This window comes from Mercurialis annua, linkage group LG4, assembly GCF_937616625.2.
Source record: "Mercurialis annua linkage group LG4, ddMerAnnu1.2, whole genome shotgun sequence".
NCBI lineage: Eukaryota > Viridiplantae > Streptophyta > Magnoliopsida > Malpighiales > Euphorbiaceae > Mercurialis > Mercurialis annua.
Genome location: NC_065573.1, coordinates 34,481,005 through 34,507,695, shown reverse-complemented (window position 1 = coordinate 34,507,695; position 26,691 = coordinate 34,481,005). Strand labels below are relative to the sequence as shown.

Genomic DNA, 26,691 nt, shown 5'->3' with positions numbered 1-26,691 from the left:
TCATTTTCCTTTATAATTGGAAATCAAATTGTGAATCCGGTAACTTCTTCTGTTACGAATTTAAAATTTTAAAATATTACTTCATTTAATTAAAAATATGTAACAAATGAACATCAACAATGCTAACAATGAAATCAAACTAGTTTTCCTTTGTGTTCATGGCTGTAGTTAGGAAGAAAACAAGGGTGAATCAACCCTATAAGATAAAAAAACATTCAAACTTAGAAAAAAAAAACAATGTTCTTTATTTGTCATTTAAAAATAATCAAATTGCATTTAACTAATTAATTAAGTTTCTTATTATTTAACAATTGAGTTTTCCAAGTTCTGCATGTAGTCAGGAGTAATATTAAAATTATATGCATAGGCAGAGTGCAAAGTGTCGGAACCCTAGCTTTGACTTGGGTTTGAACTTCGAACTTCTCTATAAAACCCACCGAGTTACAACTCATTTTCCTCTCTTTCAAATTGTTGAAATATACAGAACTTAATCAAGAATCACTAAAATGGTGCACACAAGGTTTATTACATCACTTCTTGGACTTCTCTTTGTCTTAAATACCCTTAAAGACTACTCTTATTATGCACATGCTCATCAAGGTATATATATGCATATTAATTATTATTCCTTAATTTCCATTTACTTAACAAGAAATTACAGGTTAATTATTTGATCTTTATTAATCATGAACTCATTTTTCAGATTCAGAAAGGGAGAAACATAAGCTATTGATGGATGAAGATAGTGTTATTACTGCTCACAAGGTATGCTTAGCTTCATTTTATAACTTAAGTATATATGCTGCTAATTATGTTTGTATTATTTAATAAATAATTACCTTAAACACAGGGATTATTTCTTGATGGTTTGGCTGCTGAAAGAGCAAGAAAATTTGTGTTTGGAGGAAGAAAAATGGTGGTTGAACATGAAGTGATGATGAGGAGAAAAATTGGTGAAAAGGATGAAATTTCAGGTGCATATGATATGATCATCAAATCTAAATTTGAAGACAGGATTAGTAGAAGTAGTAATAGTATTAAGAAGTTGAAAAAGACTGGTTTTGTAGCATTTAATGATGATTATAATGGTCCTAAACACCATACTCCTAAACATAACTGAGTCTGATCATGATCAGTTTGTTCTCTAGCTGCCTAAATGTAATTATACATTTTTATATAGTGTACAATTTTCAAGCTTTGAGGGTATCTGTTGATTGGTTAAATTAATCTGATTTTGGATTTATACATTTCATTGTACATTTGAAGCTTTATCAATATCTGTTGATTGAATTTAATTTGGATGATTTGTTATTGAAGTTGCAGGATATGAAAAGAACGCTTTGATGAAAAGATCATTCCACCAAAATTTTAATCCCCAGGTCAGCTCTTCTCCCACTTTAATTTAACTTTAATCTATAAACACAACATAATAAAAAAGTTCAATAAAAATGACAGTCTGTTTGTTCACTTTTAAGACATTGAGGACATTATTTAAACCTTTTCGAATGTTAAGGGCTTTCTTGATTCTGGAGTCGAGGGTATAAATGATCCTTTTTCTTTTTAATTGTGCGAATAAAGTACACTTGAAAAAAAAACTCACAAAAATAATTGAAAATGTGAGGGCCTAAGTGGCGAAAAAGGATCTTAGTGTACTATTCTGAAAAAAATAAAAAAAAGTTTAGGTGTTTAAGAACATTGATAAAAATGGCCTTAATAGAATAGTTATATAATATTACTCTAATAAAATACTGAAATGATTTGTTTTTACAGCAGGAGAAGATGAATAATAGGAATAATTTGGGAGGTTCAAGAAGTGAGGAAGAAGTGAAATTTTCAGACACAAACCCTAACAAATTTCGAGCAACTACTCCAAAAAGTGACACACAAAGGCTTGTTGAGGCAACAAGAGAGATTGTGAATTTAATGAACAAAGATTACAAAGGAACGGACAGACCTCGCCGCAAGCCACCAATCAACAATCATATTCCTATTCATTAGACATTAATAAATTATGTTGTTTATTACATGTTTTAGCTTAAAACCCTAATCAATAGTCATAGTTTTTGGCTCACAATTTTGCCCCCAAACATAGGAAGTGAAGTCCCTTGAAACTCCATGTAGGATATATATACTATAGAACTACTTTGATTTTGTTTTTTAAGTATGTCATAGGACAAGAAAAGGTTATGTTTTTTTGTTTTTGTTTTTTTTACTTCTAATATGACACTTAGATGTAGAAGAAACACATGAGTTATAAGTTTTCTTTGTGATATATGTGATTTTAGTACTAGTTTAAATTTTGTTGGAGTATTAGATTCCGGATGTTACTGAACTTTGCCCGACTTGCAATTTAGTGACTCAACTCTAATTCGTTACAAATGGTTTTGTACAATAAAAAAGACTTCTGGTGGTTTTCCAATGAATTCCGGCCACTTCTGGCTAATTCGTAAATGAATTCTTGCCAATAAGAAGGCCGACTTTTGGTGATTTGTAAATCACTTGCGGAATGATATTGTGAAAGAGGGAGGAGTGAATCAGACTCGGGCTGCCACATTGAAAAAATTGGCCGGATTCCATTTAAAAACCGCCAGAAATTGGCTTTTCATTGTACAATAACCATTTTGTAACGAATTAAAATTGGGGTCACCAAATTGCAATTTGGGCAGAGCTCATTATTAACCCCCAAAATCTATTACCATCTATTTGTGTCCATGAGTTTGTCCTCCATGATGATCTTATTATCGTCTATTTGTGAGGTTTTTCTGCTGTATTAGATTATTATATTTATTTATGTTCATAGTAAAACAGATATTTTATTCATAATATATTTATCAATTTAAATATAATTATACTTTCTAAATTCATTCTATGGTAACATATAGTATGATATTGAGGCCTCAATATATAGAATCAATATATAAGCTATAATTATATAAATTTATGAATAGAATTAATATTGTTTTGTGTTTGAAATGATTACATTTTGATAAGCTGGTCTAATGTTGGAGAACAAACAGATTTGTCATTAATACAATGAGATGCAATGGAAGAGCAGACAGTTTCAGTAAGATGAAAAGCATCAAAAAAATAGTGTTTGTTTGGAAAGGAGCATGCTGATATCCATGGAATGCATGCCGATGTTCCATTGCCCCATGTTCTGCAGCAAGGGTTGCTTGTGTCCATCAAACCTTCACAACCCAAAACCAAAAATTATTAGTAAATCGAACCAAACCAAATGGAAGAACCGAACCAAACCAAGTGAATTATACCATATCTAGAAGGATTAATAACAGCATCATAGCCTAGCCAATTAGCATGACCATAAACAAATGTAGAGTCAGGGAGTGTAGATGTTAGATTTTGAAGCATTGCAGCAAGCTTGTCATTGAAGTATGAAACCATCTGGTTTGCTCCTTCTTCACATTTTTCATTCCTTATTGCCCCATGCCTCGACCTCGATATCGACGGGATGCATCCGATCGGACCGATTTCGAACATTAAGATCTTTCTCACTCCTAAAATGTATAATCTCTGTTTAAATCATATATAATTAATTAATACAATTAAAATGTTTAACTATGTAATAGATCCTATTAAATTAAAAAAAATATCACTAACGGTATATGAATTTTATTTTCTCTCCCAGCACGGTAGTTAAACTTTAATTTCTAAGTACGAAAAATCTGAACTATTGAAAATTAAAGTTACAAATTGAAGCTTAGATACAGAATTGGAAGAAAACAAAGTTCAGGTACCGTAAGTGAAAATTTTCTAATTGATAATTAGAGTGTTAATTACTGATTAGTGCTTCCCTTACCTCAAAATTGTGAGAGAGTTTATCCAGGAGAAGTTGAGCAAATACTTGAGGAGTGTGTTTGTTTAACACAAAATTAGCTGAGGTGTCAAAGTAGTTTATATAGTCATTACTGCCTATAGAAAATATGCATATGGATTTTGATAAGTAATTTGAAAATTCATTTTTGGTTTTGAAGTGAGTTGATATCTCTGATTCAACTGTTGCTTCAAATAAATCTATCTGATCATTCAAACTCAAGCATTTTCCCTGCAAAATTATTTACACAAAATGATTATAACTTGTAGGTAAAATATCTTAATAAACATCCATCTTTTAACCTATTTTCATTTATATCCTGACCTTGTAAAATCGTCAATTTTGTCCAAATCTGTATCTTTCACTTTCAATTGTACCCACAAATACTATATTGGTCTTTTTTTCCCTCGAAAAAGTTCAAATAAATCATTTATAAGGGTTTTTTTGAATTTTTTTCAAGTGGAAAAGAGTTTAGTTTATAAAATTGGGTACAATTGAAAGCGAAAGGTGGAGATTCGACAAAATTGATAATTTTTCAAAATCATGATATACTTAAAAGGCTTAATACATCATTTGACCCCTAAACTATACCATTTTATTCTCTGCGACCTCTAAACTAATTTCGTATTCTTTTGGACCTCTTAACTCTTTTTTTTGTTCTATTTAACCCCTCATTCAGAATGTGCACACCACGCGCGATGACGTGGATAAAATTGCTGACATGGCTTTGCTGACATGGGGTTAAATAGAATAAAAAAAATAGTTAAGATGTCCAATGGAACACTAAAATAGTTTAGAGGTCATATGAAATAAAAGGGTAAGGTTAGAGGTCAAAAAATATATTAAGTCTAAATATTTTTTTTAATTTAAAATAAAAAATGATGTACTTTACATATTATTTGAAATAATCATTTAAGGCTTTAAAAGTCATGAAATTTAGAGTGTTTTCCAATTTTAACACAAATTTTAAAAATTCAGAATTGATTTGAAAAGTTTGAAATTGCAAAAAATTAAAAGCTGGTGTATTAAAATTTTTATAATTGGAAATTCGTGAAATACACTAACAATTATAATTTTTTTTTAAAATCAGTCTTTTTTTAATATTATCACAGTATACTAAATTTATATATTTTATAATATCGTTAAACAGACAAAACTTCTTTTATCATTATTGAAATGTAAACAAATATTTACATGTACAAGAAGTTATATTATGTAATTATTTGACTAAATTTCAATATTTTTTTATTTTTCTAGAAGATTAAATGGATAAAAGTTAAATAATTGTATTTTTGAGAAGGTTAAATGGGTAAAAATTATAAGTTTGAAGGTGCAATAGAAAAATAAAATAAGTTCAGGGGTCAAATAGAACAAAATAGTGTAGTTAGGGGGTTCAATAGAACAAGTTATGCATTTTAATTATCCTTCACGCGCTTCAAAGCGTTTGAAAACACGCGTTTTTGCCACGTTGGATGAAAAAGGTCAGATCGGCAAAAAAATTACAGTTGACGGGTTAAATAGAACAAAAAATAAAGTTAAGAGGTCCAATAGAATATCAAATTAGTTTAAGAGTCTCAGAAAATAAAAGTGTATAGTTTAGGGGTCAAATAATGTATTAAGCCTACTTAAAATGTACTAAAAGGTGGGTATATTTTAAAACATTTTGCCTAACTTATAAGCAGTGAAGTACGTAAATATTAGTAATAACTTTGGTATAAAGTAGAATCAATGAGTTTCTGCCAAACATTTCTTAAGTAAATTTTATGATATTTCTTAATTGGTGCAATTAATAATGGTAATACAACTTAATTACTAGCTAGTTATAGTCAATACTAGCTAGTTAATTGTGATGTATTGAGAAATAGAGATATGAGGGGCAAAAATCTGCTAGGCACCAAACTGCCCTTAAATAAAGTAGACATTGTTCTTTTTTTCTTTTGAGAATCATATTTCTATTAAAAAATTTAATAGTTATTTTTAATAAAAAAATTGTTAGAATTTTGTTGAAAATAAAAAAAAATTATCATGATATTCTCTACACCAACAAACATATCAATCATGCATCATATAATTTCAAATATGTGATCGCTAATTATGAAATATTAATCAAAAAGAGCACGTAAGTCTTTTAGATTATTTTGGCTATTTGAGCACTCAACCTTTTTAAATGGTGTAAATAAATTCTCACGCTTGCAAACAATTACATAAATAACTAAAAACATGAGAGGATAAATGGTAAAAAAATAAACTAAAAAAACTTAAGCTCCAAAAAATACTAAAAGTTTTTTTTTGTAATGTTTAAAATATAAATTTGAAACTTGAGGAGGTTATGTTCACGATCTACACCGTTCATTTGAAAATGAACGGTGTAAATTAATTAGATTAAAATTGTATCTTTTTATTTACACCGTCTATTTTCTAATGAACGGTGTAGATCGTGAACCCCACTTCAAATTCAAAATGAATTTGAGAAAATCCTAATCCTTAAAAAATATTGAGGGCGCAAGTGGCTAAGAAAAAAACTAAAAACACTTATGTGCTCCTTATGAATTATTTAAAGATTTTTTTAATACTTTTAGCCTTTTTTATATTGAAAAAAATAAAATATATATCATAAGAAAATTAATATATTGTAAAATTTAAAATTGTATTAATAAGATGTAATATAGAGTGAAGTTTGGCTCTTCATTTTGTATTTTAATTTTTAAATATTCGGTGGAGTTTTAATTTATTAAATGAAACTCTTTAAATTAAAAAATTATTAGAAATACAGCTTAATTTATAACTGTTCAATGAATGTTCATACCTGCATCATGGTGTACAAATATTTTATTTATCTATTAAATTAAATAAAAAAATTAAATTATTTTATTGTATAAAAGAAAAACATTTTTATAATGCAGGCCAAACAATAGATACACACCATTTTAGTGTGAATTTGGTATCACGTTGGACACCAATGTCACACCAAAACTATCGTTTTTGGTGATAGGTACATAGAAAATCCCAAATTTTAAATTCAGCATTACATGTTACATTTAATTTAATAATTATTACGTACCAAATGACTTCCAGTTTGAGGAAGAATGCCACAAGATCCAGATGCTAAATTCAAACCCGTAACTGGACTCGTTCTGATGCTCAACAATGGCGGAGGATATGGCAGCCTAAGAAATTCAGCTATATAAAACAAACAAATATTTACATAAGTTTCACTAAAAAAAAACTCAAAAACGGTGGCGGATATCTCGAAATTGGAATGGGATAGCCGCCCCATATTGTCTCATCCTGGTTCCGCCACTGCTAAAAATGCATGCAAAAGAAGTAAAAAAAACATACCTATAAAATCAGCAACAGTTCTACCATTAGTGAATCTTCCGGTAACTCCATGAGCAAAATCGACACCATAAGGAAGAAAATTAGCCTTGGCAAAAGTTGGCAAGAAATTATTATTTCCATTATCAAATAATGAATCTCCAAAAACATATAAAGCTGGCGCCAATGGCAAACCAGAAACTAAATTCTCATTACACAAAACAAATAACAAAACTACTGACACAACTTTCATTGATAAGAAATTAGGGTTTTGTAACTTTTGTCTGAAGAAATTTAGATGGTAATGAAAATTGTGAAGTGGGTGTGAGTTATATATAAATATAGAATCTCTGAAATGAAAAAGATGGTCACGTGGATGATCAAGCAATTTGGTAAAAGTTTTTAATGAGGAAGGTAAAGTAATTATAATGACACAAACATGTAACTGAAAAAAAAAGTACTGATATGTAAAGAAAGCTAATATTAGATTAGTTTGTTATTATTGCAAGTAAAATATACTGATGTATGCCTAATGAAAATTTCATTTGTAGCTGTTAACAATGAAATCCTAAAGACTATTGAAATTCAAATTTTTGCATTTATTTTCGATTACAATAAAAAAAAACTTTAATATTTTTATAAGTGGAATAGATTATACTTTTAAAAGGTTTGTATAGACTGTCAAATTCTCTAAATTGTTGTTAACTTCTCTCCCATTGTTACCGCGCGCCGCTGACTACGGCGATGCTCCTTTATCGCGGCCATTCACCATGTTGTGTGAAAAAAGCTTACAGAAGAATTATTAGAGATGAAAGTGCTAGAAAAACATTTTGGTGGGACTAATGCCCCTACCAGCCTCCTTTGGCCTCGTCTTTAGCCGTTACCTTCTTTTTTTCAGCAAGTGCTTTTTTATACTAAGTTAAATTTTAGGTTGATGTGTTTATTAATTATTAATTTAAGACCTCCCTTGTTTGGGGGTGAGTTCACTAAGGAAGTTTAACTTTCCGGGCAGTATCTATTGCAAGATTCTTATTTTTATTTTGATCATATCGATTGAAAAATTAATACTTTTTCTGATTCAAAAAAAAAATGCTAGAGAGCATAAGATGTAATCCAGCAAAACCATTTCTTGATTTCACACAAAAAATATGGTTCACTTTTGTCTTTTTGATGATAATACTCATTCTGGAACACCATTAGCACATGAACCATTTTCGAGGTCATTGAATTTCTATCTTTCTTGCATCAACCTACTGACTTCTTAAATCAATCTTCATATTTTAGCACCACTTTTCTTAGAGGAGGTGTTTATTTTCTTTGTTATTTCGTAAATTTGTTAGCCATTTTCAAACTAACTGTTGAAAAAAAAAAATAGAGTTTCTAGTTTCTCCCAGGCTAATGCCTTAAAAATACTCCGACCTTTTAACTCATTTCCAATCTTATTCTGACATTGGTCAATTTTATTCTATTTCGCATTTTATCGTTTCAATTGTATCCTAAAATATTAAATTGACGTCTTTTTTATTTGAAAAAAAATTCAAAAACGTTCTCCATGTATAGCATATATTAATTATATTCGTTTAAAATTTATTTAAATTTAGTTATATTAATTAAGAATTTAAATTAGTTTTAATTTGATTATGATTTTAGTTAGTTTTTAAAAATAAAGGACTTATTTGTATTTTTTTGAATAAAAATAAATTTAATTTTATATTTAGACTTAATTAATTGAATGATTTTATCATTTAAGTGAAAAAAATTGACAAAAATTGAAAAGTTGGGGTACAATTGAAACAGTAAAATGCAAAATAGAATAAAATTGACTAATTTTCAATGTCAAAATAGGATTGGAAAAAGACTAAAATAATCGGAATTTTTTTAAGGTATTAAGCTGTTTCTCCCAAAATTGGTTTCCACAAAGGAAGATTTAAAAAAGTTAAGCATATTCATTTTTTTATTGTAATAGAATTACTATAATCAATTAGGCGAGATTATTTTATTTTAAATTATTTTCACAATCGTAATGTTTCTAAGTTTGAGTTTGATAAAACTTAATTTAATTCTTAAAATAATATCAACGAAATAAAAAAAAAGGCTTAATCATTGAAAAGTATTTTAATTTTTATTATGGTTCAAATTTTTAAAATCGTCAATAGAACTTGAGCTACGAACTGAAGGTTTTCTAGCTCCCCTTCTCCTATGACTATTTTGATTAAGGAACTAGGGTAAAAATATAAAAAAAATCATCCTTTTTTTTAATCATTTCTTAATATTAACTCAAATATACAATTATAGATTATGTAGAAATTATACAGTTTCTATTTATTTCCAAAGTTACAATCTATCAATTTTTTTTAACAATGTAAATATGTTTCATTGTTTGATTATCGTATATAAATTAAATAAAAGAATGGTACAAATATATAGAATAAAAAAATAACTATTAATGTATGGTCCTTTTGCTAAAAAAATTTTCCTAGTCTATTTATAAACTCCATCATACAACCTACATCACTATCCTCAAATAATTACAATTTCACAAATTCTTTTAGTGTAGGAGAACAAATTGATCTATCATTGATGCAATGAGATGCTATCAATGAATATGGAAGTTCAGTCGGATGAAATGCATCAAAAAAATAAAATTGTTCCGGATTAGGGCACGATATTTTCCCACGAATGCACGTAGAAGTCCCATTATTTAACGCGTCGCAACAAGTATTGCTTGTATCTTTCAAACCTGCACAAATTATTAAAATCAGAATCTAATCAACATCCCAAATAAACAAATAAAAATCAAGTAGTACTATAATTAAATAATCCAAAAAAATTATAACATCGACGAAATATTCCGACAAACAGAAGATTTACGTACCGTATTTAGATGGATTAGTTATAAGATCGTAGCTTAGCGCATTAATACGGCCATAAACAAATTGCGATCCGGGGAGAGAAACTGTTAACTTCTGAATTGCTACAGCTAAGTTTTTGTTGAATAGTGAAATCATTTGGTTAGTTTCTTCCATACATTTTCCTTTGTGTGGAATTGTTTTTGCAATTGCTGGGATGCATCCAAGAGGACCGAGTTCGAATGTAATAAACTTTCTGCCACCCAATTTGTACACTCTCTGTATATAGTTAAATGCCATACAATTAGTCAAGTTATTTAACTAAAACCTAATTATTTTATTTCTTTACCCGAACCGACATGATTAGAAAGTTTAACTGAATTAATAAAAAAAAAACGGCTAGTCAATTAATTCAGTTAAACAAATAAAATAATTAAGAATAATAACTAAAAATATAAAAAAAAAAGTAAAAATTGGTTAATTTTGTTGACAGAAATACTAATTTGTAATCAAATCAGAATATTTTTTTTATGACCGAATCAAACCTGACTAGACTAATCAAATTTAATCGGAATATAGGTCGTTTATTTCGGTTTGACCGACTAATTATTTTACCTTAAAAGCATGAGAGAGTTTATAAACAAGAAGCTGAGCAAATTGTTGAGGAGAATATCGCTTGCTTGAATCAAAATGTTGAGGATCAAGGTAATTCCCTAGATAATCATTGCTTCCAATCGAAAATAAGAAAATTGAACTTGCCAAATATTTTATTGTTTCATTTTTGCTTTTCAATTGTCTCGGCACCTCTGTTTTTGCCCTAATTTTAAATTTATGTAGTTGTTCATCTAAATTCAAGCATTTTCCCTGCAAATAACATTTATAAGCACATTAAATATTTATAATTGAAGTTTAATTAGAAACGTTTTGGTTTAAAAATAATAAAATACTTACGAAAACACTTCCGGTTTTGGGTAGAATGCCACATGCTCCGGATGCATAATTCACACCCGTAATCGAACTTGAAGCTTTTACGCTCATGCTTGGAGGAGGATACGATAATTTAAGAAATTCCGCTATGTCAAATAAAATAAAATATAAGTTTAAAATGGATAAAAAATATATTTTTACTAATTAATTTTTTATATATAAATATAAGTACCTATAAAATCAGCAACAGTTCTACCATTAGTAAATCTTCCTGTAGCTCCCGCGGGGAAAATCTCACCGTACGGGAGAAAGTTTGCCTTAGCTACGGTTGGCAAGAAATTATTATTTCCATCATCAGATAAAGAGTCACCAAAAATATATAATGCTGGAGCCAATGGTGCACCACAAGCAAATCTAGCTAATTGAAATATACTTAGCAATAAAATTAATGTCATTTATTTAAAGAAAATTAGGGTAAATATGTGGAAAAATTAGAACAATATTTTCTAGTAGAAAAATTAGTTGACGAAGATGATTAGTTCTTGCAAATGATGAAGTCAATTGTCGGGGTTTTATATAATGGGAGAGATTAACGAAAAAATGGTTGTTCGAATATTTTCTTTGAATAAACAAACAGATAGTTATTTTTAACAAAAAGATTAACTCCTGATGACTATTTAATTATAGCCTAATTTTGTTATATTTTCTGGACAGATGACGATGAATGAGATGGATTGTTTGACTTGCTATTTTTTATTTATTTAATCTTAATTATTCAAAACGCTCCTATCTTTATTTATTTTTTTTGCACCCGAACGTAAAAAAACTTTAATTTTATCTTAATTTGCCTTTTCATATTTCAATTGTACCCCAAAACATTAAATTAACCTCTTTTTATTTGGAAAGAAATTTAAATATATATTTTTATTATTTTTTATCTATATTCTAATTAAACGTTAATATTGTTAATAATACATACGAACCTTCTTCCCGAAAATTAAAAAAAAAATAATAAAAATAATTGTTTAAATTATTTAATATACATCAAAATGCTTCTGAATCCACCTCCGTTTTCTTCGAATCCGCCCGCCGCCGTCTTCCATGGAGGACCTGGACGAGACTTGCTCGTCCTCCATAAAAGGACGAACACAGTTGGAAGACGAGCGGCGACGGGTCAAAGGGCTCCGGTAGTGGATCCGAAAAAGACGGTGCTAGATTTGGAAGCATCGATACGTCGGTTTTTTATTTGTTAAATCTTTTAAAAAATTATATATCTAATTAAACTTTTATTTATGGCTTATTTGATTTTTTTTAAAAGTTAAAAGACTTGTTTGAATTTGTCCAAGTATAAAAGAATATGATTTTGTCCTTAAATTTAGTTGATTGGAATGTTTTCATTCTTATAGTAATAAAATCGACAAAAAAATTCAATTGCAATTATAATTAAAACCCAAAAAGGCAAACTAGATTATTTTCCTACGTCCGGATGCTATTGAAAAAAAGTATAAAAATGGGGAATTTTAAGTAAATAAGCCTCTATTTAATTTGTTTAAAACTAGATATCGATTCGTTGTGCAGAAAATATTTGTTCGTTAATCATTTTAACTCGTTAGATAAACATACCAATACTACAAAAGCAAATTATTTCAAAGCCCATCATATTTATTATAAAACACACTTTGGTCTTTCCTATTTGAGAATCAAACAATTTGATCCCTCACTTTTAATTTTGTCAACCATTTAGTCTCTCCGTCTATTTTTGGTGTAAGTCAGCCAAGTCAAAGGACTTAAGAATAAATTAATTTCAAAATTGAGGAACGAAATCGTAGACAAAAACAGAAGTGGAGGACCACATGGTTTTTTTTAAATTAATTTTTTTATTCGACTGACTAACGCAACAAATGGACGGAGTGACAAAATCGTTGACGGGAACAAAAGTGAGAGACCAAATCGTTTGATATAAAATCGACTTAAATGTGAATTGTGACATATGTGGGGTTTTAGAGTAATTTGCTCATATTGCAATGATCATTTGACAGGGAGATTTTATTTTGCGCAAATTACTCTGAAGCCCCCGCATAGGTCATAATTCATAATTTGGTCCCTCTTGTGTTTGAAAATAAACGATTTGGTCCCTTATTTTCATTTTTGTTAACGATTTAGTCCTTCCGTTCATTTTTTGATGTTAGTCAATCGAGTTAAAGGATTAAATAAAAAATTAAAAAAATGATGTGGTTTTCCATTTTTATTTTTATCTACGATGTTGTCCCTCAAATTTAAAATTAATTTACTGCTAAGTATTTAACTTGGTTGCTAACACAAAAAATAGATAGAGAGACTAAATGGTTGACAGAATCAAAAGGGAGAGACCAAATTCTTTGATTTTCAAATAAGAGGGATCAAAGTGTGAGTTATGATAAATATGAGAGGTTTTAAAAAATTTGTCTTTTTATTTTTATTTAATATAATTTTTTAACTAAATTTAAATAATGAGAATTATTTGATTTTTATTTTTTTAAAAGTTAACGAACTAAGTGTTTTCAAGAAACAAAATTAACCAATCTTTATAGAATAAAATAGAACAGGTAAATTATTAGATCTTTTCTTCTACCTTTAGCACGTTGTAGAAAAACTGATTTGAGTTCTCAAAAAAAAAAATGATTTGCTACTACATTCAAAAATTCATAATTAAGTTCAGATTATAAAACTAGAATCTGTGACTTGTTTTTTTTCTTTTATATTAACTTTTATATATGTCAGTTTTTTGTTTTTTTTTGTAGTTAACGGAAATATTAATCAAATTTTAAACTGGACAAACACTGGTTGTGCGAGAGTTGCGGTTGAACCCCCGCCTAGGCTAAGCCTTCTAGTACCTGTGACTTGCTGGTTAGTTAACAGTTGCTAATTACCCATTGAAAAAGATACTCCATATGTATAATTAATGCACGTTTCATTCATTATTTAAAAAACAACAATAACAATAATTTATTTGAAAAAAAAAAAACTCTCGACGAATGGAAATCATTTATTTTCTGTAAAATAATTATTTATATTTTTATGTATTATATTTTGTTCAGTATTCAACCAAACAATACATATAATTAATTATTTCATTAAAATATTTATATTTCTATTATGATATTAACTTTCCACTCGATTGATTGCTGATATTGAACCAAACATATTTTATTTTTGTAATACTAAAATTTTCTTTCATTTTCTTATACCTTTCGAATGGACGTTACATTTTGACTCATTTCGAGCATATATAAGTGTACATTAGTTTATATGGTGCTTCAGCTACTTTTTAAAAAAGAATTATTTGGTCCGACCATCCCTCTAATTATGTAATTATGTAACAAATTAAGCCACCGACACTATTTAAAAAATTTAAAGTTATATATCAAGCTAACTATAATAAGTCACTATTCATCAAAAAATAATTATGATAAGTGACTAAGTGTATTTATAGATTAGAAAAAAGAGTTAAAAACAATAGCATAAAATGCCATATTGCATTACTAAACATAAAATGCCATATTGCATTTACTAAACATAACGGGTAATAGACACTGAGATATCTAAACTTTTACTATATTTTATTTTATTTACTGAATTTTGATTTTTTTTATTTTAATTTTCGAATTTTGATTTATCACCAAACTTTTCAATTTTTACCGAACTTTAATTTTTTTTCAATTTGACTAACTTTTTTTTTAATTTGGTTACAAAAATCAGTTGTCATATCATCTTTTTTTGGCTTAAAAATCTCAGTGAAATAATTTTAAGGTTTAGTTATCAAAATGAACAAAAATCAAAGTTCGGTAACCAAAGTGAAATATAGCGATAGTTTTGGTATCTCCAGCGTCTATTACCCTAATGTTTATTCAAAATCTCACATGATGCTCTTATGTTTCTCGATTTTAATTAGGACGCTCATGTTGCCTTCTAAGTTCAAAAATGATCCTAATGTCTTAAAAACTAAAATTTAAAGACCTTTTTATTAGATAGGGTTAAATCTCACCGTTAGACTGAAGATCATTTTTGTATCTCTAAAATTATTAGGGTCATTTATGTACTTTTCTATCGATTGAAAAAAAAAAATTAACCTCTATAATAAATTTATCATGTAAAAGTTATTTCAATCAAATAATTTTATTTAAATTCTCCACCTTTAATACTTCATTTTGATCCACAAAAATTAAGGGTCAGCAAACATCAAGTCAAATTGCAAAACTGGACCATTCAGTGTAGATAAATTAAAGTGGTTGATATAGTTTGTTTGGTTTAAGATTTACAAAAATTTCAATTTTTAATTTTGATTTACAGTCGACCCTCTGATAATTAATACACATGGTAGATCAAAAATTTATTAATTATTAGAATTATTAATTTATTGAATTTATATTAAAAAAATTATAAAAGATATTTTAGAGCATCTATATTAATATACTTAATATTAATATATATTATAAAAAAAACTAACTTAATACACTTTACAATAACTCAATTTAAAAGAAATAATTGTATATTCAATTTAAAAAAATATCAATTGATATCAAACTAAAAAATAATTATTAAGAAGTTGTATTCATAAAATAAAATAATTTTTAATATTTTTTAAACTAGAGATACTTTACTTACTTTAATTTGTTTATCTAATAACTTCTTTTAAAAATTTTCAAAAGAATAAAAAAAACATAATTTGATGGTATTTTAACTTCCACTATATGAATTTAGGTTAGTATTGCCTCATATAAATCATTAATTGTTATATATTTCCTTAAAAAAATATCTCTAATAATTAATATTCATGTAGAATATATTTTAAATTTTATTAATTATTAAATAATAGAATTATTAATTATCCGACGTGGAACGAAGTTGGTTCTCTCAATTTTTTATTAATTATTATAATTATATATTAACTATTAGAGGGTCGACTGTAGTTTTAGAGCTCGGTTCACTGAACCGAATCCCAAAAACAAACACCAACGCACATTTTGATTTTTAGACGCGCACACACACTAAATTCATTGTTCATTATCATTTTTATTAAAAACTTAATTAAAAATTATCACTAATTATCATTGTATGTAGTGAAAAAATTAATTATAAACTTAATTTTAGTGACGGTAGATTAAAATTTGTGTTCTTTTTAATAAAGGATTAACCGACCAAATCATACCAAACCGAATTAAAATTTTGGTTCGCCGATGAAATAACCGTAAATGATTTTTATTTTTACAAGGATAATTTGGTTCAATTTCAGTTTTTCGCAAATCGAACCAATACTTACCCTTACATTGAAATCCACTTTTTTATTATTCTCTATCTTCGATACACATAAATAACCTTAATGTTATCAACGAGGTGCAAAAACGACGCTAATGATTTGGACGGAGCAAAAAAAAAAGAAACATTTTTTTTCAATAAAGGCGACAAAAACCCATAAGCGCTACCTATCCTCCTAATTATATAGTATAAAAAAATTGCTAAGTGATTAGACCAATTTTAATTTGATTACAGCTTGATTAACATTGTGGTTGTGGTGAATTAGGAACCTCATTTGTGTTCCAAATAAATTAGGCTAATTAGCTATAACTGAACACATGATAATTACCACCCAATAATAATCCGACAACAATACCAAAATGAACACATGACAACAATAACCAAATAGAGCAAAGAATCTTCATTTCATAATTACTTTTCCACTGCCAAATTAACAGATCAAATTATTGACCATTTTCCATTATCAATTTTTTTAAAAATATGAAGAGTACCATGGACTGCAAAATAAAATAAAAAAATGTATAAAAATACAAAGACAAGAACAATACTAGTAAATGGCAAATGGTAAAGGCGGATACGTCTAAGCAGCTCTGTTTTATCGGACCCAATTCAACAAATCCAAAGAAGACTATAAAAGACTGAATCTTTTTGGGTCTGGGACCTGACCCGACATTCCTTCTGCCTTTAGCCTCCAACAAAGACTCTTCAGCTCCTTATTATTTCTTCTGTTTAATTGTATGGATCTTACTTGATCGGAAGTTTAAAGAAGACTAAAACTTAAGTCAAATTTTGCGAGGTGTATGTGTGCAGTAGTGATCAGCAGGATGTGAGGTAAACGCTTGTTTTTTTATGATGTTCATGGTCTGTTGTTGTTGTTTTGATGAGTGTTTTTTTGCGTTTTGGAGAAAACCCAGTTGAATTTATTGTTTGTTGACTATTGTTGTCTTGTTTTTTTTTTTATGATGAGCTTATTGTAATGAGGTTTTTGATTTGTGGGTATAAAGGAATATTAATTACTTACTTTTCAACTTAGACTTTAGGTTTTGTGGTAACTTTTCACTGTCTTGTGGATGAAATCATGAAGATAATTAATTTAGTTGTTAGGTGAATGAATGAGCAAGCAGCCATACTTTGATGGTAATTGGAAGTAATGCACTCTATGATCTGTCCTTCATTGATTCTTAGCAATGAGAATGAGAAGGAAATCAAGAGACATTCTGACACAAATAGATCCCGGAGTTTAAAGACAGATTAGGATGCTTGATAATGATTGATGGTGACTAAGTTGCACGGAAATTTATCGAGTTTGTCATTTCTGTTCTCAGAATTGCTTATGAAACTCGTTTTCTGGTTTAGAGTTTTAGCAATAGAGTAGCTTACAATCAAACAAGGACATCTCCTTTAGGTTCAATTGAGATTGAGAATCATGTAGCAGAGCCTATGCGTCTTTATTGTTCTGAAAATGTTTTTTGAACAACTTGATGTTATCAACTAAACCAACAACTTTTATCATTCAAAAGTATAGCTATAACAAATTGCTCGCTGGACGTCTTTCTTTTGGTTCCCTTGCTTCTGGTTTCATAATATAAACATTTGACTTGCTGCTCTGTTTTCTTTTTAACATGGGAACCTCGTAAGTTTTTACTTGAAACTTTTTTATGACGATCTATTCTAATCTACTATGTGCCGCTTCTGAGTTTCTTGCATAGTGTGTATACCGAGAACTGGCATTTGTTTTCTAACAAACACATTTATGAGTACTTTCTGCTTTCCCATATCTGTCCACAATTAAGGAGAATGTAAATATTCCTTTTGTTTAATTTATTGGTTTTTTACTTTGAAAAATTATATCTAGAGTTAAACATGCTCTTTCTAACAGCCTATTTTTATATATTCATGACCATACCCTGCAGAATTTCTCAACCGCAAAATGCTTCCATTGAATAAGTTCCTAAAGATACCCAAGAATGGTTCATGAAACTGATTTAGTTGCTATTGGAGTCTCTGCTGGTCTGGCCCTCGGTATCTTGATAGCTGCACTGCTATTTTTTGGCATAAGGTGGTACAAAAATCGTGCTAATCTCCGTCGATGTGCAAATGAGCGCAGTCTTACAACTCTTCCAATACGTACAAATGGCTTAGGAACAAGCACTGACTTTAGTGAATCACTTGCTCATTCCATAAACATTCAAGTATCTGAAAAATCTGAGAAAAGTTCTCAGTTTTCCTGGTGGAATCATCACAGTAAAGAGCGATTTACATCTGCATCAGGCATACTTAGATATTCTTATAAGTAAGTTCATCTCCAAATTCTAAGCTTGTTTTCTTTTTCATTGCATTTCAACTTCTGCTCATTGTACCATGCGGCTGAAGCCTTTAGCTAGAACCTTACGTTGGCCGGGATCATGTATTCAGGCCCGTCTATGAATATCCTTATTGCCGGAAGACCATCCCTGGGTGATAAATCATCAAGGATACTTGTTTGCAAAAATGGAGCTTGAAGTATTTTACTTTGGTCCCATTTGTCCGCTTCATTTACATTTGTCTCAGAAGTAACTAATGCTACTGGGAACTTTTATATTTCTGGTCCTAAAATCATTATTATGCTTCCCTTTTTGCTTCTTCTTGTTTACTGGCCTCTAGTTTTAGATGAAACTGGAATGCAGGGTCTAGAGTATTTACACGACGACCTTTATCTGGGCAAATTGATATTATTTTTAGATTTTGTGGAATTGAAGATTTTTCTCTAATTTGTAAAGCATAAGAAATATTTGTTTCGCTTTTCCAGGGATATTCAGAAAGCTACCCATAATTTTACAACTATTGTGGGAGAAGGTTCTTTTGGTCCTGTGTATAAAGCTGAGATGCCTTGTGGAGTGGCGGCTGTTAAGGTGCTTGCTTCTAACTCAAAACAAGGAGAGAAGGAGTTTCAGACAGAGGTAAGAGCTAGATTAACAAGACTTAGACTAGATGATAGATGACTCCATTGCATGCTTGCCTATAGAATTTAGAAAGGAAGACTTTGATGGCATGTTTTACCATGTCAACCTTGTAACTTTGACAAATTGGAGAGGCTATTCATGCTCTTCAACTACACTGGCGTGCATATATTTAACATCTCAAGTCATCATCAGGAAAGCTTACGGCCATAAGAGCGCTGTTTAAATAGACAGCCTATGATTCATTATTTATGGCTATTTCTTGAAGTCTTTATTAGAAATACTAGATTAGGGCCAATGAGGAATTAGACGCACTTTTCATAGATCATTCACTACTGTCTGCATTTGTCTCTTCATAATGTTGCTTTCTTAATTTTAAACTTCTTTGGACTTCAAACACGCCTTTTCTGTATTTCCGAAAAAGAATGTTGAATTTCATTTTTCAGCTCTGTCATCTATCAGGTGTCTCTACTGGGAAGGCTGCATCACCGTAATCTTGTGAATCTGTTAGGATATTGTGTTGATAAAGGACAGCACATGTTGATCTATGAGTTCATGAGTAATGGGAGCCTGGCCAATTTACTATATAGTAAGCTCAGGAGTGCATTTACTTGTATATTATTTTTTTTTTCCTTTCTTTTCCATTGGATTTTTATGAGGAAATTTTAATTTAGATCTGCGCCAAGGTTTCGACTGTCAGAACAGTTCTCTGGAAATTCTTTTCTGATAATTGAACTCACTATAGGTGCATTCGACATGCTTTCCTCTACTCCAATCCTTTAAATCATCCGACCATTGGGAATTCTGAGAAGTAGTATATGATTGATGTTTTTAGCTATTATGAATATCTTGGGAACGGAAGAATGAAGCTGCATTTAACATTTCTGTCGTCTGCCATTCTTTTCAGTTAAATTTAATTTTGCTCAGGGAACCAATTGTGGCACTTCAAAATTTAATTTTCTTCACTAAATTCTCTAATTATATAAGGTGAAATTTCACTTTCTTTCATATTGCACTATGATCTCTTAAAAAACTGAACACGCTTCTGTAAATGCGTCCAGGTGAAGAAGAAATATTTTTGGGATGGAAAGAAAGGGTTGAAATTGCACTAGATATTTCACATGGAATTGAATATCTTCATGAAGGGGTAGGCTAAAATTGCTTAAATTTACAGTTTTGTTGTTGAATGTTGCATATGTAATCATTTCCTTGGAACAGGCGGTCCCTCCTGTCATACATCGTGATTTAAAGTCGGCTAATATATTATTGGACCAATCAATGAGAGCTAAGGTAAGCTGCCATCTTAATATAATCTATTGAAAAATTAGTCCAAAAATATGCAAAGCTAGCATCTCGTTTAAGGAGTTGAATTCAAGAGTTTAGACGACTGAAATCATTATAATTGACAAGGATATTTATGGTTATTTGCATCGACGGTCCTTCAACTTTCTTCTCGCTGCCATCATAGTTCTATTTCCGTAATTTGTATCAAAAAATATATAAAATGTAGAACTATGATGGGAGAGAACGAATAGTCAGTGCAAATTATCCGATATCAAGATTCGAGTTCTGTTTTCCCTTTTGCTGATTGACATTTGCTGGTACCCTAATGTTAGGTTGCAGATTTTGGACTTTCAAAGGAAGAGTCATATGATGGCCGGAACTCCGGTCTGAAAGGTACATATGGATACATAGACCCGGTGTACATATCAACAAACAAGTTCACCATGAAGAGTGACATCTACAGTTTTGGTATTATCATTTTTGAACTCATTACCGCCATTCATCCTCAGCAAAACCTTATGGAATACATTAATCTTGTGAGTCTCATTCCCTTCCTCACCAGTGTTTCTCTCTTTCTTTCAACAATTTCATTGCCTTAACATGAAGCCACCTCCTGTTTTTCTATCTCCGAAGGCTGCTATGAGTTCGGATGGCGTCGATGAAATATTAGATAAAAAATTGGTTGGAGACTGCAACATTGAAGAAGTAAGGGAACTAGCTGCCATTGCCCACAAATGCTTACAAAAATTGCAAAGAAAGCGGCCGACCATCGGAGAAGTATCTCAGGCTATACTAAAGATAAAACAAAGGCACATCGATAAGGAGGATACAATGTCTTTTGGCAGCGGAGCTTTCTCACGAGTCGTAAGCAGAATAGAGGATCAGCAGGTGGAGTTGAGCAAAATGGCCAGCATAAAAGAACACAACTGAATGAAAAGAAAATCTATCTGCTTTTAACATATTTTTTGCCGCCTTTATTTTATTTTTTGTGTCCATAATCTTCAAAAGTTGATTCTAAAGATAGAATATATACCCAACAGAATAGGCAAACAAAATGATGTGTTTCTTGTGGAAAAAGTAATTGAAGTTCATGAGTTCCTGTGTAGTATAAATTTCAGATACACAAATGGTTTCATTTCCATCTATTCTGTAAGTAGCCACTTATGCATCCAATATTTATTGATAATCACATATATAATTTTAGATAAAAACTGGATATCAAAGAGATGTACTGCCATTACATTCTCATATCTAACTATATAAGAAAGCACAAAGCAAATACCTGACATTACTCGAAGTATATGTAGTTTTGTGCTTTCTACATGACAACCATGCCTATACATTGTCTTATTTTGCTACCCACACTGTTTCTAAATACTGAACATGGAGCACTGCAACCAATAAAATATAGCAAAGAGAGATTATATAAATGACAAGAAACTTAATCCTCACCTCCAGTAGTTGAAGACCGCAATCTACAATCCTTAAAGTTCAGGATTATTCCTAATCGCAAATGAACTTCATACTCCGATAAATATCTATAAGACTATAGATCAAACCAACTAGACATTCTGGCTTCAAAACTTTCTCTTTTCTGCTTTGTGATGTCTGTTAACTACTTCTCAGAACTGGCAAGATGTTCCGAGTCTGTGTCTATGCCTCTGACCAACATTCCCTAATTTACGATTACCAAAAGCTGGGCATAGTAACGTCTGGAAATTCTCAAGGAACTGCACCCATTCCCTTTCAGTTAGATCAGTGAACTTCACAAAACTAGCACTCGCAGGAAGCTGCTCGTTCACACTCCTATTTCCAGATGAAGTACCGGCCAAATACCCACTTTTATGTATCACACCCACATGTCGCCAACTCTTCTCACCAGCACTGATGCTTTTCAATAACACCGGCGGCTTCAAAATTGTTGGAACTCCATCCTGCGTGGGATCAGTATTTTCATCTGTGCTTGCAGATAATTCCTTTCCTTCAGTTTCTTCAACTTCTTCCTGCTCCTCCTCCACACTCTCTACCACCCTGGAAAGTGGAATTGGGCCATTTTCACCTGCAGATTGAGAACAGAGATATTTCATTGCCAATTTGTCTCCCATGTTCAAATTAAAGTCTAAATCCTCACCCTCACTGTCAAAACCAAACTGAAACTCCGGAATGTCTCCTGCTTTTGCCTCATAGGAAGAACGTTCTTTCTCCCCTTGTAGACTTCTTGCTTGAATGCATATAAGCTCAACCTCACTAGGTTCCTCTTCATGACCTCGAAACTCCCTGCTCATCATCTCTCCAATCTCAGCAAGACAGAGACCGAAAGCTGCTGCTTCCTTGAGAAAAACCGTGCAAACAATCAAGACCCTGAGGCATGCCTCTCGAATCATGGGCAGCTCCCTTCGCAGCATATCGCAATCTTGAAAGGGATCTAGACGACCAATGTAATCAAGCTCATCCTCTGAAAAAGGAATTGATGCTTGTGGCCAATGGATCCACTCAAAGTACGGATCCTCCAAGCTTTCTGGAAGACAAAGGCCATGATCAATCGGAACAAGCTCGACCTGATCAAACCTCCCAATGCCATCAAGCTTCCTGACCAGAAGATTCCCACCATGTCTGTCCGTGTTTAATATTCGTATATCTAATATCCCAATTCTGTGAACATCAGCAACAGGAAAGCTTGAAGTCCCATGATCACTGGCATCAAAATCATGATGTATGAACTGTTGCAATGATGCAATCTTGCTAACCTGTTCCATTTGTTGATGCTTATTTCCATTCACCCCACCATTGACATTGAATATTGAATGTGTGACCTTCACAAGGGCAGTTGAGGGCACATTGGCAAAATGATCATAGTCGAGAAGGTAAGCTGCTACTTCTCTGAAACCTGTTTCCCCAACTCTCACTGAACGTTTCAGACCTGGCTGTCCTAAAGCTTTGCCGACAAAACCTTTAGGGTTATTGGGGGCATATGGTTCTTCATCAGTAGGCTTCACAATAGCAACATTGTCACCATCGCAGTTTTTAAAATAATATGCTCCTCCAAGCCCACTATGAACAGGAATTGGATCAATTCCAATCCTTATTGCCTTCACAATCTCCTTAACTAATTCTTTCACTCTAGCAAAGTGATTTGAAAATCCTAACACCACGATTGGACCACTCTGGTCACTCTGCTGAAGATCCTTCCCAGCAGGTGAAAGACATGGGGTAGATGAGCTTCGATGCATAAAATTCTTGGTCAGAAGAAGCGGAGAATCATTTCTAACTGCACTCAAGTCATTTTTAAACACCATATCCCCAAAATTCAGTGACGTTTCCTCCGTCGGAACATTAAGGGCAAGCTGTAATTTCTTCTTTACCGTATGAGCATTGTCACTCCTGTCTAATTCTAATCCCAAAACGAAACCAGATTCAGTCTGAACAAATACACGCCTCCTGCCAGAAGGCTTTCTTTCCAATTTCCTACTCCCACAATGCTCACCACCGCTAAAGGAAGCCCTAAAGGTAGGGATTGCCATGTCCGGATGTACAGAGTGGTCCAAATTATGATACATGGAATGAAGACGAGAAGCTGCAGTAGATCGTAAAACTCACAGCAGAGACGGCGAAAGCAGAGAGCAGGTCTCTCGAATAGACGCCAATCTCAATTGCCAGCAATGAATATGGTTTGTAAAACACAACCATAATCAAGAATATTCAAAATTAGAATCTTTTGGTTATCACATTGGAGTAGTTGCAGTCAGAAGAGGAAAAAACTCGGTGAGAAACCGCTACATAGGAGACACCCTCATCATCTGCTAATCAATTTTCTGGCTAAATTGGAAGGCAAGAGTTATCTACAGGAGCAAATTTAAAACAAGAACATAATAAATAGGTTTGAAATTGGATTAAATTGAACAAACTTGCAAATTATCACATAATTAAACAATTAACATCTATTTTAATTTATCCTTCAAACTTATAAAAAAAATGCAATGAATGACAATATAATTGCTCATCATGATTCCATCTCAATAACTAACCTAAATCAAAAATAAAATAAAAACTTAAACTAATCAAATTAATATGAAACTAAATTGGCAGTTAGATGATTCTATTCACTGGCTCAATCTTTTTACTACTTAAAAATCAATACGATGAACATTCAACAAGCAGAAACGGGGGAAAATGAATCGGAATCTCACCGGATATAATCAATAATCAGCGGAAGTCCGGACGGCGGAGGATGAGAGCCACCGCCGCTGACAGAACGAGGAACGGTTGAGATTCAATGAGAAAGAATAACTGAAAAAGATAAAAGAAGATGAACGGCTATGATGGGTTAAATGGTTCTTTTTGTGTCTCACTCCCGCTTTTTGGAGAAATTCTATTTAACTGACTTTCAACAGAAGCGGAAGCAAAGCTTATTATTGCTGAACGAAATTATGAGTAAATAAAGTATTTAAGAAAAGGAGATGCAAAATTAAGACTATAATTAAGTTTTCTATTTTTAAAAACGCTATCTCCATGGAGATGGTGCCACCTAATAAATGGACTCTCCATAGTTGACTATATCTACCCCTAGTAAGGTGCGAAGTGATTTTAAATTTTATTTTATTTTTATTAATTTTTATTTTATATATTAATTAGAAATAAAATAAAATATTTATTATAAACCATCTAGAAAATGTTAATATAATAATTTAAATATTTTTTTATCTAAAACATCCATAATTAAAAAATTGAGAGAATAATCTTTTTGAGCCTAGTTGGCTAAACTCTAATGATAAACTCTAATGATATATGTATGAGATTGAAGGTTCGACCCTCAACACTCACGGGCAGTGTGCCTATTTAAAAAATGTCTAATATTAACTCTCCGTTAATCCCGCTAATAATTAGAGTAAGCTATTTTTGACAAAAAAAAGGGATAACTTAATTTTTTTAGTCTAAATAAAACTTTTTAATTAATTTATAATTTATTTGAATAATGTTTTACGTGTAGATACTTTTCAAGTTTTTTTTTATATTTCATAAATAGTAAAAATAAGGGAAAGGGTTTGTTTATACTCTTAAAGTTTACCACAAGATTCGAATTTGCCTCTATGTTTGATTTTGGCTAAAATACATCCCTGATGTTTTAAAACTGACATATTTATACCCTTATTTTTTATGGGTTAAATAATTCAAATTTTCCGTCATTTTCTTCTACATGGCTGATGACATGGCTGGACACCTAAGCACAAGTTTTGTTTATGGCCTAATATTTGTCTAAAGATCTGGATTTTTCCTTAGATTAAACAATCATTTAAATTATTTTTTCAATAAAATTTGAAGGATTATTTTTTAAAATTGTACACTCCGTAATTCTGACGAGTTCTTCAGAACAAAAGTTAATACGAAATACTATAAGTAATTTTAATTTAATCTCAAATTAAAATTTAATTTAATTTAATCTTAAGTTAACTTAAAATTACTTATGATATTTTGTACCAATTTTTATTCCAATGAATTCGCCGCAGTTCCGTAGTGAAAAAATTCTAAAAAGTCCTTTAATTTTTATAAAAAAAATAAATTAAATTAGTGTTTAATCTAAGGCAAAATCAGGCCTTGGTAAACAATATTAGGGATATAAACAAACATGTGTTTAGGTGTCCAGCCATGTAGTCAGACACGTAGGTAAGAAATGACGAAAAATCTGAATTATTTAACTCCGTCAAAAACAAGGGCATAAATAAGCCCGTTTTAAAATGTTAGAGGTGTATTTCAACCAAAATTAAATGTAGGGAAAAATTTGGGTCTTGAAATAAAGATTAAGGACATAAATAAATTTTTTTCTGGAAAAATAATGTGAGAAAGATACATGTTGAATCTAAATTAAAAAAAAAAAATCTTGTGATAAGATAAGAGTAATGTTTAAATATTTGATAATATTATCTTCTCAATAATTGACCAAAATTTAATACTCATGTTTATTTTTCTTGTTTGAAACTTAAAAAACAAAATCCCCAAAAAATGCAAACTTTTGAAAAAACGTCACACTCCACATACACGTGGCAGACATCATTGTTTTTATTACTATTATTTTTATTAGTGATACATTATACATGAGTGTTAGAAATTAGTTAAAATAACATTTTAAAGAAATTCATCAACATAAAAGGAATATACAGCGAGGAGTGTAGCCACTGGGCTACACCCTCATGTACGACATCATTGTTAATTTTGTGATGATTTTTCTATAAAGGAGTGCATTGGAAAAGTTTTT

General features: G+C 30.7%; 5 protein-coding genes across 11 annotated transcripts; 2 read left to right on the top strand and 3 right to left on the bottom strand.

Moving 5' to 3' along the window:
* Positions 1-396: 396 nt before the first annotated feature.
* On the top strand, positions 397-2,194 carry LOC126678855 (uncharacterized). Of its 4 annotated transcripts, none has more exons than XM_050373769.1 (5): positions 397-600; positions 704-765; positions 851-974; positions 1,324-1,379; positions 1,774-2,194. In XM_050373769.1, the coding sequence occupies exons 1-5, from the start codon at positions 507-509 to the stop codon at positions 1,996-1,998; spliced, it is 561 nt and encodes a 186-aa protein (XP_050229726.1). In that variant the 5' UTR covers positions 397-506; the 3' UTR covers positions 1,999-2,194. The 4 variants fall into 4 exon arrangements, with proteins under 4 accessions (XP_050229726.1, XP_050229725.1, XP_050229724.1 ...); XM_050373768.1 differs by having other exon boundaries at positions 1,771-2,194; XM_050373767.1 differs by having other exon boundaries at positions 1,318-1,379.
* Positions 2,195-2,937: 743 nt separating this feature from the next.
* On the bottom strand, positions 2,938-7,459 carry LOC126676670 (GDSL esterase/lipase 7-like). The gene is made up of 5 exons (XM_050370927.2): positions 7,172-7,459; positions 6,894-7,012; positions 3,818-4,063; positions 3,270-3,531; positions 2,938-3,188 (listed from the first exon to the last, which is right to left on the bottom strand). The coding sequence occupies exons 1-5, from the start codon at positions 7,398-7,400 to the stop codon at positions 2,977-2,979; spliced, it is 1,068 nt and encodes a 355-aa protein (XP_050226884.1). The 5' UTR covers positions 7,401-7,459; the 3' UTR covers positions 2,938-2,976.
* Positions 7,460-9,645: 2,186 nt separating this feature from the next.
* Positions 9,646-11,378, bottom strand: LOC126676671 (GDSL esterase/lipase 7-like). Its single transcript, XM_050370929.2, has 5 exons — positions 11,156-11,378; positions 10,948-11,069; positions 10,612-10,860; positions 10,023-10,275; positions 9,646-9,887 (listed from the first exon to the last, which is right to left on the bottom strand). Exons 1-5 carry the CDS (start codon positions 11,376-11,378, stop codon positions 9,676-9,678), a joined length of 1,059 nt encoding a protein of 352 aa, XP_050226886.1. The 3' UTR covers positions 9,646-9,675.
* Positions 11,379-16,745: 5,367 nt separating this feature from the next.
* LOC126676468 (calcium/calmodulin-regulated receptor-like kinase 2) lies at positions 16,746-21,586 on the top strand. The gene is made up of 8 exons (XM_050370683.2): positions 16,746-17,049; positions 18,132-18,511; positions 19,007-19,157; positions 19,620-19,746; positions 20,219-20,304; positions 20,376-20,447; positions 20,774-20,977; positions 21,075-21,586. Exons 2-8 carry the CDS (start codon positions 18,186-18,188, stop codon positions 21,369-21,371), a joined length of 1,263 nt encoding a protein of 420 aa, XP_050226640.1. The 5' UTR covers positions 16,746-17,049; positions 18,132-18,185; the 3' UTR covers positions 21,372-21,586.
* A 30-nt stretch (positions 21,587-21,616) lies between these two features.
* LOC126676467 (phosphatidylinositol 4-kinase gamma 7-like) lies at positions 21,617-24,881 on the bottom strand. Of its 4 annotated transcripts, XM_050370682.1 has the most exons (3): positions 24,629-24,880; positions 22,573-24,280; positions 21,617-22,500 (listed from the first exon to the last, which is right to left on the bottom strand). In XM_050370682.1, the coding sequence occupies exons 2-3, from the start codon at positions 23,996-23,998 to the stop codon at positions 22,064-22,066; spliced, it is 1,863 nt and encodes a 620-aa protein (XP_050226639.1). In that variant the 5' UTR covers positions 23,999-24,280; positions 24,629-24,880; the 3' UTR covers positions 21,617-22,063. The 4 variants fall into 4 exon arrangements, with proteins under 4 accessions (XP_050226639.1, XP_050226636.1, XP_050226637.1 ...); XM_050370679.1 differs by having other exon boundaries at positions 21,617-24,280; positions 24,629-24,881; XM_050370680.1 differs by having other exon boundaries at positions 21,617-24,257; positions 24,629-24,881.
* Between the last annotated feature and the right edge of the window lie 1,810 nt (positions 24,882-26,691).

Coding starts and splice junctions, on each gene's coding strand:
- LOC126678855 (XM_050373766.1), top strand. CDS start 507: ATGGTGCACACAAGGTTTATTACATCACTTCTTGGACTTCTCTTTGTC. Junction 975..1,317: donor TGAAAAGGATGAAATTTCAG/GTGCATATGATA, acceptor TTGTTATTGAAG/TTGCAGGATATGAAAAGAAC. Junction 1,380..1,770: donor ACCAAAATTTTAATCCCCAG/GTCAGCTCTTCT, acceptor TTGTTTTTACAG/CAGGAGAAGATGAATAATAG.
- LOC126676670 (XM_050370927.2), bottom strand. CDS start 7,400: ATGAAAGTTGTGTCAGTAGTTTTGTTATTTGTTTTGTGTAATGAGAAT. Junction 7,013..7,171: donor AACTGTTGCTGATTTTATAG/GTATGTTTTTTT, acceptor TGTTTTATATAG/CTGAATTTCTTAGGCTGCCA. Junction 3,189..3,269: donor TATTAATCCTTCTAGATATG/GTATAATTCACT, acceptor TGGGTTGTGAAG/GTTTGATGGACACAAGCAAC.
- LOC126676671 (XM_050370929.2), bottom strand. CDS start 11,378: ATGACATTAATTTTATTGCTAAGTATATTTCAATTAGCTAGATTTGCT. Junction 11,070..11,155: donor AACTGTTGCTGATTTTATAG/GTACTTATATTT, acceptor TATTTGACATAG/CGGAATTTCTTAAATTATCG. Junction 9,888..10,022: donor AACTAATCCATCTAAATACG/GTACGTAAATCT, acceptor TAATTTGTGCAG/GTTTGAAAGATACAAGCAAT.
- LOC126676468 (XM_050370683.2), top strand. CDS start 18,186: ATGGTTCATGAAACTGATTTAGTTGCTATTGGAGTCTCTGCTGGTCTG. Junction 18,512..19,006: donor ATACTTAGATATTCTTATAA/GTAAGTTCATCT, acceptor TCGCTTTTCCAG/GGATATTCAGAAAGCTACCC. Junction 19,158..19,619: donor AGAAGGAGTTTCAGACAGAG/GTAAGAGCTAGA, acceptor GTCATCTATCAG/GTGTCTCTACTGGGAAGGCT.
- LOC126676467 (XM_050370679.1), bottom strand. CDS start 23,998: ATGTATCATAATTTGGACCACTCTGTACATCCGGACATGGCAATCCCT.